The sequence below is a fragment of the Pristiophorus japonicus genome, chromosome 1 (assembly GCF_044704955.1).
Source record: "Pristiophorus japonicus isolate sPriJap1 chromosome 1, sPriJap1.hap1, whole genome shotgun sequence".
NCBI classification, from domain to species: domain Eukaryota; kingdom Metazoa; phylum Chordata; class Chondrichthyes; family Pristiophoridae; genus Pristiophorus; species Pristiophorus japonicus.
Window position 1 is genome coordinate 191,526,690 of NC_091977.1, and position 16,381 is coordinate 191,543,070.

Sequence of the window (16,381 nt, forward strand, 5' to 3'; positions counted from 1 at the left end):
TTTTGGCGAAGTTTATGAAAACGGGGTGGGAGGTGACAAGATGGAGGTATGGATTAGGGTTTCAGTGGAAGTGGGGTGGAGGGAGGGCAGAGTTGGGCAATGTTGTGGAGATGGAAGGATGTAATCCTGGTAACAGAACGTATGAGGTGAGGGGACGGGAAGGCGAGAGGAATAGGAAGCTCAGCTCAGGGTCGAGCAGCAGACCCAAGATAGCAATCAGAGAGGTTCAAGGAGCCAAGATTAGAGGTGCGTAGATGTTGACAGGAGCCAAAGAGAATGGCCATAACAGTTCCCCCTTTCTATAAAAGGCCCTTCTTTCATATAGTGCATGAACTCTGTCTCATTGGGGTAAATGTATCTATCCAGAGCGGGTTTTGGGATGGGAGGGGGGGAAAAAGATATCATAGAATAGTACAGCACAGAAGGAGGCCATTTTGCCCATCAAGTCTGCACCAGCTCTTTCGAAGAGCAACCTAGTGAGTCCCACTCCCCCGCTCTTTCCGCAGATCCTTGCAATGTTTTTCTCCTTCAAGTATTTATCCAAGTCTCTTTTGAAGGCTACTATTGAATCTGTATCCACCATCTTATCAGGCATTCCAAATCCTAATCACGCGTTGTGCAAGAAAGGTTTTCCCTCATGTCGCCACTGGTTCTTTTGCCAACCACCTTAAATCTGTGCCACCTCATTATCCACCCTTCAGCCATTGGACACAGTTTCTTTTTATTTACTCTATCTAAATCCTTCATGATTTTAAATCCCTCTATCAAATCTCCTCTAAGCCTTCTCTGCTCCAAGGAGAACAACCCCAGCTTCTCTAGCCTTTCCACGTAACGGCATTCCCTCATCCCTAGAACCATTCTAGTAAATATCTTCTGTACTCTCTTTAAAGCCTTCATCTCCTTCCTAAAGTGTGGTGCCCAGAATTGGACACAATACTCCAGCTGAGGCCTAACCAGTGTTTTCTAAAGGTTTAGCATAACCCCCTGGCTTTTGTACTCTATGCCTCTATTTATAAAGCCCAGGATCCCATATGCTTTATTAACTGCTTTGTCAACCTGTCCTACCACCTTCAAAGATTTGTGCACAAGCACCCCCAGGTCTCTCTGTTCTTGCACCCCCTTCAAAACTGTACCATTTAGTATGTATGGTCTCTCCTCATTCTTCCAACCAAAATGTATCACCTCACACTATCAGAAACTGTGAAGATATTTAATTCCTAGCAACCACATCCCCATCTCACCCTTCAGGTGGCCTCCAATTGCCGAGTTGTATCTAAATTATTAAAAATAAGCAGTTGGAATAATCAGCCCAGGGAAACTCTGTGGGGCTTCACTGTAAAGGTGCCCTGCAAGGCTGCACTGGAAGAATCCAGGTCAATGGATTGGGAAGCTTCCATCGAAGATTCCCACATGTCAATTTGAGGGAGATGTTAAATGGAGCCCTGGGAAGATTCCACAGAGGAAGGGGAGGAGCAAAATGTGAAAGCAGGAGTCAACAATCACCACTGCACTCCCTCCACCCCCAAACGCTTGGTATCTCCTAGCAGCAGGTTATAAAGTAGCACTGGCATAGTACACTTTCATGCTCTTCCAAGGATAGTTGGTGTATGGAGTACATCAAACAGAAGATGAACACAGTATTTCACACCCTTTTTCCAGCAAGAGGGGGAAATACTCAGAATTGAGAAAGCTTACCTTGTATCCCTTAGCAACTAGCCGCCGAACATGGACAAATAGCCGGTGCACTGGTATGCTGGCGGTCATGAAGTTATGGTCTGGGTGGCAGTAAATATTCAGCTCTCGAGCTGCAATCTGTAAACGTATACATAAATTTAATGTATTTAAAAAATCCTGAAAACCTGATTAACTACTGTAGAGAGAGTAGTAGAAACATAGAAAATAGGTGCAGGAGTAGACCATTCGGCCCTTCGAGCCTGCACCACCATTCAATGAGATCATGGCTGATCATTCAACCTCAGTACCCCTTTCCTGCTTTCTCTCCTTACCCCTTGATCCCTTTAGCCGTAAGGGCCACATTGAACTCCCTTTTGAATATATCCAATGAACTGGCCTCAACAACTTTCTGCGGTAGAGAATTCCACAGGTTAACAACTCTGAGTGAAGAAGTTTCTCCTCATCTCAGTCCTAAATGGCTTATCCCTTATCCTTGGACTGTGACCCCTGGTTCTGGACTTCCCCAGCATCAGAACATTCTTCCTGCCTCTAACCTGTCCACGTGTGGAACAGACTGTCGAGGGAGGAAAACTTTAAGGAAGAATTGGAGATATTTTAGAGAATGGGCGACAGATGTATTAATTTTTATGACCACATTGTCTTTTCCAATCCTGCACTTTCCTTTCATGCAAGAGCATATAAGCACCTATTAGCACCCCAGCTACAGGAATGAAAAGAACCCCTTTCAATCTGCAATCCATTTCACAAAAGTTCCTTCTACATTTGTGTGCGTTTAGCAGAGCAGCACTGCGAGTCAGCTCCCCATATTTGCACTATGAAGACCAGCTTCATCCCAGACTGGGTCTGTTCTCTGTAGTTCCTAGAATTTACTGAACCAAGAATTAATCATTTTAGTGATTCATTTAAAAAAAACATTTCTAGTTCTAGTAATGAATAAACCACTGCATGTGTGGTCAAGGAACGGATTTATCACAAGAAATAGGAACAGGAGTAGGCCATACGGCCCCTCGAGCCTGTTCCGCCATTTAATAAGATCATGGCTGATCTGATCATGGACTCAGCTCCACTTCCCCACCCGCTCCCCATAACCTCTTATCCCCTTATCATTTAAGAAACTGTCTATTTCGGTCTTAAATTTATTCAGTGTCCCAGCTTCCACAGCTCTCTGAGGCAGCGAATTCCACAGATTTACAACCCTCAGAGAAGAAATATCTCTTCATTTGTATTTTAAATGGGCGGCCCCTTATTCTAAGATCATGCCCTCTAGTTCTAGTCTCCCCCATCAGTGGAACATCCTTTCTGCATCCGCCTTGTGAAGCCCCCCCATAATCTTATACGTTTCGATAAGATCACCTCTCATTCTTCTGAATTCCAATGAGTAGAGGTCCAACTTACTCAACCTTTCCTCATAAGTCAACCCCCTCATCCCCGGAATCAACCTAGTGAACTTTCTCTGAACTGCTTCCAAAGCAAGTATATCCTTTCGTAAACATGGAAACCAAATACCTTGTATAGCTGTAGCAAGGCTTCCCTGCTTTTATATTCCATCCCCTTTGCAATAAAGGCCAAGATACCATTGGCCTTCCTGATCACTTGCTGTACCTTTTGTATTTCATGCACAAGTACCCCCAGGTCCTGCTGTACTGTGGCATTTTGCAATCTTTCTTCATTTAAATATTAACTTGCTCTTTGATTTTTTTTCTGCCAAAGTGCATGACCTCACACTTTCCAACATTATACTCCAGCTGCCAAATTTTTGCCCACTCACTTAGCCTGTCTATGTCAATGACAATGCATGTGTAGTTCAAATTTGTTCACCACAGTCGACTTATTTTTGTAAAGCACGCGCAGTCAGGTTCATTTGGTACACTGGATCCGTGAGAAGATTCATTTATACAGTGCGTGTACTTCAGTTTATTTATTACACCATAAATGAGATGTACAATCTAGTTTTAATGCTGTTGGTTGAGGAAAGAATGTTGGCCAGGAGTAGGAAAGCTTAACTTCAAATAGTACCAAGAGTCCTTTAAGTCCACCTCTACAGGTAGATGGGGCTCCTGTTTAATATCTCAGTCTGAAAGGCAACATCTCCCACAATGTAGCACTCCCACAGTACTGAAATGAAAGTGTCAGTGGAGATTATATGCTGAAGTCCTGGAATGGGGCTTGAACCCATGAGCTTCTGACTCAGACAAAAGTGCTATCGACTGTATCAATCTGAAACTTGTGCAGTATAATAAATAAACCTTGACCTCACATGCAGCGTATATGTGCTCAGGGTATTACTGATTTCTCCCAGCACCAGAAAATGCATTTATTCATCATACATCATGACCCAATCACTGTGGGCCACAAGTCTCATCACCATTTTAAAATGATTTACTGACTCATCTCCCAAACATTGCACATATGGGCCGGAATCTTCCCAGCCCTGCGAGTGCGGGTTTGGAGGCAGCCAGCTGTCAAAATGGCCGATTAATAATGGGCCGGGATCCTGCTCTGAACCCGTCTCTGAGAGTTTCGCAGCTGTCAGATCTGCGTTCAGATAGCAGACCAGACAGCAGGCGGCATGACAGGTAATCATTAAAAGGTACTTAAATGCTAATTAAGAGACTTAAAAGCAGGCACTTAAAATTTAACTAACCTTTTGACGGGTTTGCAATCCTTCGGGATTCACGCCAGGTAAGTGAAGTCAGTTTCTCAGTGACTCTCCATTGCTTTAGCTAGTCGACAGCTGCAGAAGTGGTATAAAAACTACCATTTCACAACTATTCATTTTCCAATCTCAAAAGCTGAAGCCTTCAGGCTTTGGAAGACACTTTTGAACTGTATACACTTTGGAAATGTTTGCATTGAACACTCTATTCACTGTCACTTCCTTGGAGCAACCTCTCTCACCATTGACAGATCACTTCTGTCATCTCAACTTCACCTGCCATCTATTCCAGCAGCATCGGTGCCCTTGAAAAAAATCTCGCATTGGTCCTTAGAATCCCAACACGATCAGCCCCAACACCAAACACCACTAAACACACCAGCATCACTACCAACAACACCAACCTTCTCCGCAATCACCTGATAAAAGCACAGGACACAGGGCATCAGCACATGACCACACTGCTGCCCGGGAGGCCAGTGATGGCCTCACCATGGCCACATTTACTTCACTTGATGCTGTACACCCTGACTGCCACATGATGGGTCAGGTTGGCACCACCCCACACCAGCTCCATAAAGCATCCCTGCAATGTCCAACCCATTCCTTTCACACTCATCACCATTGCAGGGGGGACCCTTATGTCTCACCATTCACTATAACTCACTAAGCCACTTTCAAAGATTCCCCAAATCTGTCCAAGAACGCAAAGTCCTGAAAATAAAGATTTCAATGTTTGACACATCAATATTAACTATACATGAACATTGGCTAAAGGACCCAAGTGTCTACCGTTGTGTGTTGTTAGTTGGTATGATTGGACTAGGATGAGGGGTAGCTAGTGAAATGGGGAACTGATAATGGGGAGAGAGAGAGAGAGAGAGAGAGAGAGAGCGCGCGCGTGCTGGGTGGAGGTGCAAGATAAGTTGGTGTAAGGATGTGCAGGGGTAGAATAGGGAAGGCAGAGTGATGGGGATGTGATGAGTGGCACAGCAGGATGAAGTTGAGTGTGGCTTTGCAGTAACATTTCATGATCTACTGAGATCATTGAAAGGTTTGCGCCACTGCTGCCTGGTCCTCCTGATAACATCCCTGCTTGTGCCCTCCTGTGCAATGTGCAACCAGGCTGCGTTGGTCTCCTGGAGAGGTTTCGTCTGTCCATTGGAATGGAAGTGAACCTCCCTGCGTGCTGTGCCTCCCTCCATAAGCATCCATGGGAGAGCCTGGGTGCAGCCGGCATCTTTCTGCCGTGTTTGTCAGTGTTCGCATTAGCTCAATGCTGCAAAAGACTGAGATGAACTGTCAAAAAAAGGTTGGACATGGTCCCCTTAAGGAAACCGGCTGATGACGAGTCATCAGATCCGCTTCCAGTTAATTGGCTGGGAAACCGCAGGGCGGGCTTAACAAGCCCCAGTCATGGAAGATTGAAGGGAGAGGGCGGGCAGCACTTCAAAGCGGGTTTTCTACGCTGCACCAATGCCGCCCGGATCAAACTTGCCTCTGTTGGTGAAACACCGGCCAGGCAGTCAAAACCAAGAGCTGACTTCAGCTGAAGCAGGGTCAGAGGGCAGGGCATACAGATATCATTCAGTCTTCATTTTAAGGCAATGCATTCTGTCCTTATCTTTATATGATAGTTTGATATCATAATTTATAGTTAAACAGCAAAACATGGAAAGAGAAGTAGAATTGGTTGGAACAAGTAGAAGCAGGGATCTATTCACCTATGCTACTCAATGTTTTGATCAGGAACGATGTAGCTGCCAAAGGGGTTGGAGACAAGAAGCTCAGGGGAAAGGAGCAAATGTGAGGCTTCCTGCTCAACTGCAGAAACTGTCAAGGTCCAGGGCTTCAGGAGAGATTCGGGGATTATGTAACTGCAGGCGAAGGACTTGTCAGTTCAGCTCAAAGAATAGCAGATGCATCCAGGGAGTCACCAAATGATTTTAGGGATTTAACAGTCCAAGGAAGCCCAAGTAGGGGAAGGCAGGAGATGCAGCTTGCCAACCACACCAGAGGGTCCAGGCAAAGGCAGAGAGAGAAAACGCACACCTCAATTCAAAGACTACATTTAAAAAGGCCTCTATCCACTGTTGGAAAGCAGTTCTGTGCCACAGCTCAATCAAGATGAGATAGCCTTGCGTCTTACCTGCCTAGGGGGAAGACATGGGAGATCACACAATCCACCACATATCTGGGAGCAGAGTGAACCGTTTGTCAGGCAAACCTACTTCGACTAGGTGTCGGGCAAACTGGTGAGGTCGGCCCATGCCACAACCTGGGGACAACATCCAGCTACAAACATTGGGCAAGGATGGTGCTGTGTGTGGTTTGGCTGCAGGGGTCACGCAGGCAATTCAGAGGTCATCAGACAGCCCAGGCATAAACCCTCCATGATGCATGGAACCCATGGTTGACATAAAGGATTTGAGACGCAAGGCAAAGGAGAAAAAAAATAAGAAATTAAAAACTTGCATTTATATAATGCCCTTCACGACCTCAAGACATTCCAAAGCGCTTTACAGCCAACGAAGTACTTTTTCAAATGTAGTCACTGTTGTAATGAAGGAAATGCAGCAGCCAATCTGTGCACAGCAAGATCCCATAAACAGCAATGTGATAATGACCAGATAAACTGGTTTAGTAATGCTGATTAAGGGATAAATATTGGCCTGACATGGGATCTTCTACGTCCACCTGAGAAGCAGACAGGGCCCTGATTTACCATCTCATCCAAAAGACAGCACCTCCAACAGCGCAGCATTCCCTCAGTACTGCACAGGGAGTGTCAGCCTAGATTTTTGTTCTCAAGTCTCTGGAGTGGGACTTGAATTCACAACTTTGACTCAGAGGTGTGAGTGCTTACCAGAGGTCTTTGGGTTTCCACTTTGCGGGTGATGCTAAAGTTGTTGTGTAACTGCGGAGTTGAGCCTGATGTGACTCGAGGAAAGTACACAAAATCCCCTGAAGCAGGCAGCACCGTGCCACTATCACAGGGCATGCAGGTTCAGTCTCTATGCAAGCAGCCATGTGGAGAGTGGTCTCCTGGGCAGGAAAACTCCATTTGGAATGGGACAGTAAAAATTAGGTACTACCTGACTAGAACTGTATAAATGCACATTCACTGCAATAGATATCAGAGTACCTGGAGTTTTGAGAAACCAGACAAAAACCACTCCTGATTGCCAGTTAAATCAAAGTCTTTGGTTAGAATGACCTACCTCTGCATCTTCGCCAAAGAACCTGTATTTGTATCCGCACTCCACACACAGCACCGCATCCTTGTGCTGCTCTTTGATCTCCAGGAACTGTAGCTCTAGTGGAGTGTACGCGCTCTTTGTCCTGCGGTTAACTGTGCCTGCTTCTAAAGTGTTCTTCGCACTGCTTCCCTTGTTTGAAGCTGAAAATCGACGCCAATCCAGGCTTGCAAGTTCTTGAGAGCGAGACTGTCAGAAGTGAAAGACAGGCAGCATTGTTCTTAAATGTTCACAATCAAAATTTAGGGAAGACGACCTGAAGTGGATATTTCATTCCATCTCAGATTTATAAAAGAGCCAAGTGTGCATTTAATGTATTCAAATATGGGTTCCACTGATTGCATTAACATTTTGAAAACAAATGGAAGTTACAACACTGGAGGGCACATTCTAGGGTAGCAGAGCCTTGTGAGAGGCGCCTGGGGCATTGTGGAAGGGGCCCAGGGAATGTTTAAACTGTGCAGGAAATCAGGGCAGTGGTAGAGCTGAAACAAAGGGAGGGAGAATTTCGTGAGGACAGGAGCAGGAGGTAGCGCAGGATAGTGGAACTCAGGAAACTGATGGGGAGGGAATTGGAGTATTTGAGCAGGGAGTTGGCAAAGGTTTGAACAAGAGGTTTTCTAAGCTTATGAAAAGATTTAATATTTTAATAAAATACTGACTCTTGAACAAATGGATTATATTGAGCCCTGGAAGTGTGCTAACCTACCTGATGCAGTCCTTCTCTGTCTGTATCTTTTGCAAGCATCAAATCATCCAGTTCTTTGCCAATGTTGTCAGAGTTTAGACCAACATTTTCTGTGCATTTGAATCTCTTGAATTGGACATCCACATCTGGGTCCTTAACACCTGATGGTTCTAGCTGCCCATCAATAGAAAATCCCTTCAGTCTGTCCAGGGTGGATGAAGATACGCTGATCTGTGTACATACTGTTGGCTCATCTGTAGAAGAGAAAAAAGAAACAAATCCTTTGAATTAAAAAGCTCTTATGATTCAAAGTGTCCGCAGTTGCACAGCTTAAACAAACTTACGTAAACAAGAGTGGAAAGATAATTATCTACATGCAATAAATAATTGTGTATTTTTTTTCCAGATATTTAACAACTTGCAAAGGAAATTAGTGTTTGATAGAATGGACGAACAGATAGTGTGGGTGAAATGTCCATCATAAAGTAATCATACATAGACTTAAGATGGAATGAATGACCTTTTATCACTTGGATTTCCTCACGTTCTTATTTAGACTAAAGCGGAACTTTGTACGGCATGAGAATCGAGGAGGAAAATAGGATTCGGTCTGGTGGCTTATGCGGATGAAAGCACTGCTGCAGACTTGTTTCTCCACTGCAACAAGCGCAGGAACACATTGAGCTGAATATATTGAAAGAAGCAGGATAGTTTTAAAATGTAAAAACATAAGTTGAAAGGTTTAATTAGAAGGGGGAAAATAGAGCATAAGAGGAAGCTTGCTGGGAACATAAAAACTGACTGCAAAAGCTTCTATAGATATGTGAAGAGAAAAAAGATTAGTGAAGACAAATGTAGGTCCCTTGCAGTCAGAATCAGGTGAATTTATAATGGGGAACAAAGAAATTGCAGATCAGTTGAACAAATACTTTGGTTCTGTCTTCACGAAGGAAGACACAAATAACCTTCCGTAAATACTAGGGGACCGAGGGTATAGTGAGAAGGAGGAACTGAACGGCATCCTTATTAGGCGTGAAATTGTGTTAGGGAAATTGATGGGAGTGAAGGCCGATAAATTCCCGGGGCCTGATAGTCTGCAACCCAGAGTACTTAAGGAAGTGGCCCTAGAAATAGTGGATGCATTGGTGATCATTTTCCAACAGTCTATCGACTCTGGATCAGTAGCTAATGTAACGCCACTTTTTTAAAAAAGGAGGGCAAGAGAAAACGGATAATTATAAACCGGTTAGCCTGACATCAGTAGTGGGGAAAATGTTGGAATCTATTATTAAAGATGAAATAGCAGCACATTTGGAAAGCAGTGACAGGATCGGTCCAAGTCAGCATGGATTTATGAAAGGGAAATCATGCTTGACAAATCTTTGGAATTTTTGGAGGATGTAACTAGTAGAGTGGACAAGGGAGAACCAGTAGATGTGGTGTATTTGGACTTTCAAAAGGCTTTTGACAAGGTCCCACACAAGAGATTGGTGTGCAAAATTAAAGCACATGGTATTGGGGGTAATGTACTGAAGTGGATAGAGAACTGGTTGGCAGACAGGAAGCAGAGAGTTGGGATAAATGGGTCCTTTTCAGAATGGCAGGCAGTGACTAGTGGGGTGTCGCAGGGCTCAGTGCTGAGATCCCAGCTATTTACAATATACATTAATGATTTGGATGAGGGAATTGAGTGTAATATCTCCAAGCTTGCAGATGATACTAAGCTGGGTGGCGGTGTGAGCTGTGAGGAGGATGCCAAGAGGCTGCAGGGTGACTTAGACAGGTTAGGTGAGTGGGCAAATGCATGGCAGATGCAGTATAATGTGGATAAATGTGAGGTTATGTGGGGTTAAAAACACAAAGGCAGATTATTATCTGAATTGCGGCAGATTAGGAAAAGGGGTGGTGCAACGAGACCTGGGTGTCATGATACATCAGTCATTGAAAGTTGGCATGCAGGTACAGCAGGCGATGAAGGCGGCAAATGGTATGTTGGCCTTCACAGCTAGGGGATTTGAGTATAGGAGCAGGGAGGTCTTACTGCAGTTGTATAGGGTCTTGGTGAGGCCTCACCTGGAATATTGTGTTCAGTTTTGGTCTCCTAATCTGAGGAAGGATGTTCTTGCTATTGAGGGAGTGCAGCGAAGCTTCACCAGACTATTTCCCGGAATGGCAGGACTGACATATGAGGAGAGACTGGATCGACTGGGCCTGTATTCACTGGAGTTTAGAAGAATGAGAGGGGATCTCATAGAAACATATAAAATTCTGACTGGACTGGACCGGTTACATGCAGGAAGAATGTTCCCAATGTTGGGGAAGTACAGAACCAGAGCACACAGTCTAAGGATCAGGGATAAGCCATTTAGGACTGAGATGAGGAGAAACTTCTTCACTCAGAGAGTTGTTAACCTGTGGAATTCTCTACCGCAGAGAGTCGTTGATGCCAGTTCATTGGATATATTCAAGAGGGAGTTAGATATGGCCCTTATGGCTAAAGGAATCAAGGGGTATGGAGAGAAAGCAGGAAAGGGGTACTGAGGTGAATGATCAGCCATGATCTTATTGAATGGTGGTGCAGGCTCGAAGGGTCAAATGGTCTACTCCTGCACCAATTTTCTATGTTTCTATGTTACAGTGCAGGTCATTAGTAAGCTTGAAACAAGTAGGAGACAAGATAAGGTACATTCAGAAGTGGTGATTAGGTGATGGCAAACGTAGCCTAAAAATTGTAGAATAGAGGCAAAACTGTGGGAGATCGGACTTCAAAACTATGAAGTTCATTGCGAAAGAGTTAGCTTCAGAGACGAGTGGCCTTAATTTGCGGCCCTTTCGGGTGTGTGTGAGGTGCATACAAATTCCAGGTTTAGGCGTGCAAAGCGCAAGCACTAAAACCTGGAACTTACAAACTGTCAAGAATCTTCTTGACAGATTGTACGCATTTCCGGGAAAAGGGCCTCCACGGGTGGAGCATTAGACTATTTGTCCAATCTCTGCCCAGCAAATGTCTGTGAAATTCTTACACCTGGCAAAAGCAGGCATAAGACCTACTTTTACCAGCATAAGACTTTTAAAGAACAGAATTTTTTTTTCCAATAAGTTAAATACATTTAAAAACATGCGAAATTAAATTTAGATTTAGACCCTTTACAATATGTAAATTAATTTTTCAAAAAATTTAATTTTTGGTTTAAATATTTAATTAAATGCTACGTTGATTAATTTTAAATGTGATTTTTTTTTAATTTATTTTACGTGTACGTGTATTCTTCAGGGTATTCACATTCATACTTATGGGGGGTTCATACATATGAAATCCCCATAAGTATGAATAGGGATCCCCTTCTTTCATTGGTTGGGCCGGCCCACGTGATCCCAGGGGCGCTTGCGAACCGCATGTGTCCCTGAGATACATGGGCCTCCACACGGGCCTACGCACAAGTGCACGAACCTCCAGGACCATCAGGCAAATACATAGATTTTTTGCAGGTCAGAAGCATCCGCCCGCGGGAACCCTCCGACCGCAATGTCAGGCCCTTGATTTCAACACAATAGGGATGGCACAGTGGAAGGGTGAAGACGGAGTATCTGCACCTTCGGAAGAACGTTCAGAAGATCAAGTAGCATTGACAAAATAGAAATGAGTATGTCTTTTAATACCAAAGTCCAAATTAATTTATCCCTATGGGCCAATTAAAAATTGAGAGCTTCCTGTGTAACATGATAACTCGGGTTCATACACGAGTAAGTTATAGAAGGTTCTTCTCTCAAATGTAATCATCCTGGGTGGCCTGAAGAGCAGAGAGTGTTGCTGGGAAGCCTGAAGCCATGTTGGTCTGAACTGGAACTTGCAGGAGACACTTTCCTGGGTTTGCACCCAGGCGCACTGAATTGACAGGACCACAGGGAATATCAGAGAATCAGGCACTTTGGAGTGAACATCTGTAGAGGAACCCGCCTAATTCATCTTCCATCATTTAAAGGAAGCTTTATTAACAGGTATGCACTCCACCAACCCAACATACCAATATTCACTGTGCCCTGACAATTCAGTGCCTCGAGACAGACCCAGGAAAATTTCCTCCATTAGCTTTAAAATAAACACACATACATATTTAGATTATAAAGTGTTGGGGATGTGTGCATTATTGATTTGCATAATAAATGGAGAGAAAAAAAAGTCAAATGAGGTTAGCAACTCTATTAATTTATTCACTTATTCATGGGATGTGGGCATCTCTGGCAAGGCCAGCATTTATTGCCCAACCCTAATTGCCCTTGAGAAGGTGCTGTGAGCCACCTTCTTGAACCGCTGCAGTTGTAAAGGTACTCCCATAGTGCTGTTCAGTAGGGAGTTCCAGGATTTTGACCCAGCCACAAAGAAGGAACGCCAATATATTTCCAAGGCAGGATAGCGTGTGACTGGGAGGGGAATTTAAACGGTGGTAGTGTTCCCATTTGCCTGCTGCCCTTGACCATATCCTTCTAGGAGGTAGTGGTCACGAGTTTGAGAGGTACTGTCGAAGAAGTCTTGGCGTGTTGCTGCAGTGCATCTTGTAGATGGTACACACTGCAGCCAAGGTGCGCTGATGGTGGAGGTTGGATTGGGTGCTGATCAAGCGGACTGCTTTGTCCTGGATGGTGTCGAGTTTCCGGAGTGTTGTTGGAGCTGCACTCATCCAGGCAAGTGTAAAATACCCAGCATCTGACCTACTCTTGTAGCCACAGTACTTATGTGGCTGGTCCAGTTAAGTTTCTGGTCAATGGTGACCCCCCCAGGATATTGATGCTGGGGGATTTAATGATGTTAATGCCATTAAATGTCAACCGGTGATGGTTAGACTCTTTCTTGTTGGAGATGGTCATTGCCTGGCAGTTGTGTGGTGCGAATGTTACTTGCCACTTATCAGCCCATGCCTCGATGTTGTCCAGGTCTTGCTGTATGCAGGCATGGACTTCTTCATTATCTGAGGAGTTGCAAATGGAACTGAACACACTGCAATCATCAGCGGACATCTCCACTTCTGATCTTATGATGGAGGGAAGGTCATTGATGACGCAGCTGAAGATGGTTGGGCCTAGGACACTGCCCTGGGGAACTCCTGCAGCAATACCCTGGGACTGAGATGATTGGCCTCCAACAATCACAACCATCTTCTTTTGTGCTAGGTATGACTGCAGCCAGTGGAGAGTTTTCCCCTTTAATTTTACACGGTGCCACACTCTGTCAAATGCTACCTTGATGTCAAGGGAAGTCACTTAGTTAGATAGGAAGATTCTCTCATGTTATATAAAATGGAGTAAAATGATTGAGATTATTAGACCATTTACAAACCATTCAACAACAGGACGTAAGTCACCTCTCACCAGTTTGCTACCAATTTTTATAAATAAACATTTTAGCAGCAACTTGGATTTAAATAGCACCTTTAACATAGAAAAAACGTCCCAAAGCACTTCACAGAAGCGCAAGGAAATGGACACCGTTGCATTTGATTATCATGCCAGATTTGCCACTGATGACCAATAATAAAACTGACTGGGTTTAGAAATCATTGTTTGTGTACTTACCACGGCTTTTTTTGACGATTGCCCCATCTCCATTCTTTTCTAGACTTGCCAGCTTCCTGCGTTTTGTCCTGGATTCACCTTCTTCGACTTTTGCTTTCTTTTTTCTACCAGAGTCTGGTATCTGCAGCATGTGAATTTTTACAATTAAAACCAATAAAGAATTCAAACTGGGATCACGTGGCTCTTCAGTTTGGACATCCTTAATGTTTATGTCCTCTAATCTTGCCTCTTCTGGGTAACTTTAAAGTAATATTCTCGGTTCACTTTATCTGTATCAGTTAATATTTTGTGTGCGTCAATGAAATCTCCTTAAAAAACACATTGAGGCAGATTTTCCTGTCACCCGCCCACCAACCCCCAACCCCCGGGTACTAGACAGAAACAGCACACCCAAAGTACATTAATCCTATCCAGCCCTTGGACTGTCTCAATCTCCTGTACCAAGCTATTTAAATGGCTATGGGGCAGACCCACCCCATGTCAGGGTTCAGCACCAACAATAGCAGCAGTGGGAGGTGCAGGTCTTCAGCTGGGTCACTATCCTTGGAGACTGTGACCCTCTGGTCCTGATGCTAAAGATTGTAGTACAGAATTCTAGGGGCAGAGGGGAGGGCTTAAAAATTGTGAATTTGGCCCTCATCGCTTAGTCTTTGGCTAGCCCCAGTGACCTCTGATCGGCGGGAATCCAAAGGTAGGCCACAGTACCATGTTCTTCAGGCATCCTGCCCGATGCTACCCAGCTAACCTTGGGGCAGGAGAGGCGACTGAAAGAGGAGACTGGAAATGAGCCCTCCTGCCTCACTTATATTGGTTCATCACATTTACACCTCCTATAAGCAGAGGCCAAACTCTCAGGAAAACCCCAGAAATCCAAGACCTACAGCAGGCTGGGTGAGGAAAGAGATGGCAAAATTTGGTCTGCATTCAAGTGTCAATCCAGAAATCCAGGTTTCCTTTCTTTTTCTTGACTTTTGCATCTGGAGACTAGGGCATTCCCTGTGGCAAGAGTCAGGAAAATTCACCTTGCATCCATGGCGGAGACGAGGACAGACAGCCAATGCGAGACGGCCCATTTCGCAATACCGCCAGTGACTAATTTAAACCCCCCCCGAGTTGCTTATTGTTTGGACTCTGGGGAAAAACAACTTACAATCAGACATTGGATTCATAATCCAACATGGGGCTGCCCTGAGAAACTAAGAGCAAGCTTTAACTCAAAACACATTTTAAGATAACTCATATCTCGACCCTTTCTATGAAGAAGTGGTCAAAGATTCTAGTAATATGACACATGGAGATGATTTCCTGCCCCCCACATCTAAATCTCTTTGCAAGCGGAATGCCTGGCTGCCAGATCGCGGCATGGACCCCGCATTCAAGGAGGCAACGGTAAGTAGGATGTTTTTTATTTGCATGCATGCCACCTCCTCTTTAACTGGCGCCCTGCAAGCGGCTGCCCACTACGTATGCGCCCCCTGAAACTGTCGCTGGGCGGCGCAGTTTTAGGGGGCGATCCCGAATTTTTGCTCCGGGGCAAAAGCAGGCCGCTACGCACTGTGATGACATCGTCATTGCCGGCACACCGGAGCGGGTGCTACCAGTTACCACCACCGCTAAACTTCCGCTTCATTTAGCAGGAGTCGTTAGTGGTGCCATGCCCCGGGCGGAAAGTCATTTACGCCCCGTTAGTGTCCCATCACCAATATCTCCCCCTTGGTTTTCATACCAGATTAGTTACAATCATTTTTCAAAAGAACAAATTAATGTAACTTTAAAGTTCAAAATTATTCTCACTGAAATGATCCAAAGCTCAAATATTCGTAATATAAACTACAGTGGGAAATAAACAGTACATATCCTGTTACTGATTCTTCATTGGTATATTCATCATAGACAATATTTAATTATAATGGATACCCAAGTCAGATACAACTACAAGATTCAAACTAAATTTAAAATAAAATGCTGGAAGTACACAACAGGTCAGTCAACATCTGAAAGGCGAGGCAAGTGTTTCGGGAGGGCAGAGGAACATTTCGGGTGTTGGCCCTTCCTCAGAACTGATGCTGATGGACCTGCTGTGTATTTCCAATATTGACTGTTTACTTGGGGTACAATTCTAATCTGGATCAAAGTCTCCACGTCACATTATCAACCATTAAAATACTGGAATTTTTTTTTCCGCACCCGATTCAAAAGCATGGGTAGTTCCAATCCATGGAAATTGCTTCCAGTCACTACAAAGAGCATTTGGGTCTCTGCACCCCACCAAACATTGTTAGCTAAAATTTAGGAATTCACACTCCTGATGGATTCCAGTCAGGATTGAATTTGGGGAAATCGCAGGCATGCTCCCTCTGGTTTTCCGGCCACTCTTGTCGTTAATGCACTCCCGCCAGCAAGGTTTCACACTAGAAGTTACCCACAGATTTCCACTGTTGTCTTGCACTCACTCTATTAGTAATCATCACTCCTGTCTGGTCATCTCTCTACAGTGCCATCTGGTAAAAACAG

At 44.4% G+C, this 16,381-nt stretch overlaps 1 protein-coding gene across 1 annotated transcript in view; it reads right to left on the bottom strand.

Moving 5' to 3' along the window:
• msh3 (mutS homolog 3 (E. coli)) overlaps nt 1-16,381 on the bottom strand; it is a 348,510-nt gene that overhangs the window by 323,410 nt on the left and 8,719 nt on the right. The window contains exons 2-5 of the mRNA XM_070885637.1: nt 13,868-13,988; nt 8,318-8,550; nt 7,573-7,797; nt 1,696-1,812 (exon numbers count right to left, since the gene is read on the bottom strand). Of these exons, the coding sequence (XP_070741738.1) occupies nt 1,696-1,812; nt 7,573-7,797; nt 8,318-8,550; nt 13,868-13,988 (696 nt within the window). The remainder of the gene's footprint in view (nt 1-1,695; nt 1,813-7,572; nt 7,798-8,317; nt 8,551-13,867; nt 13,989-16,381) is intronic.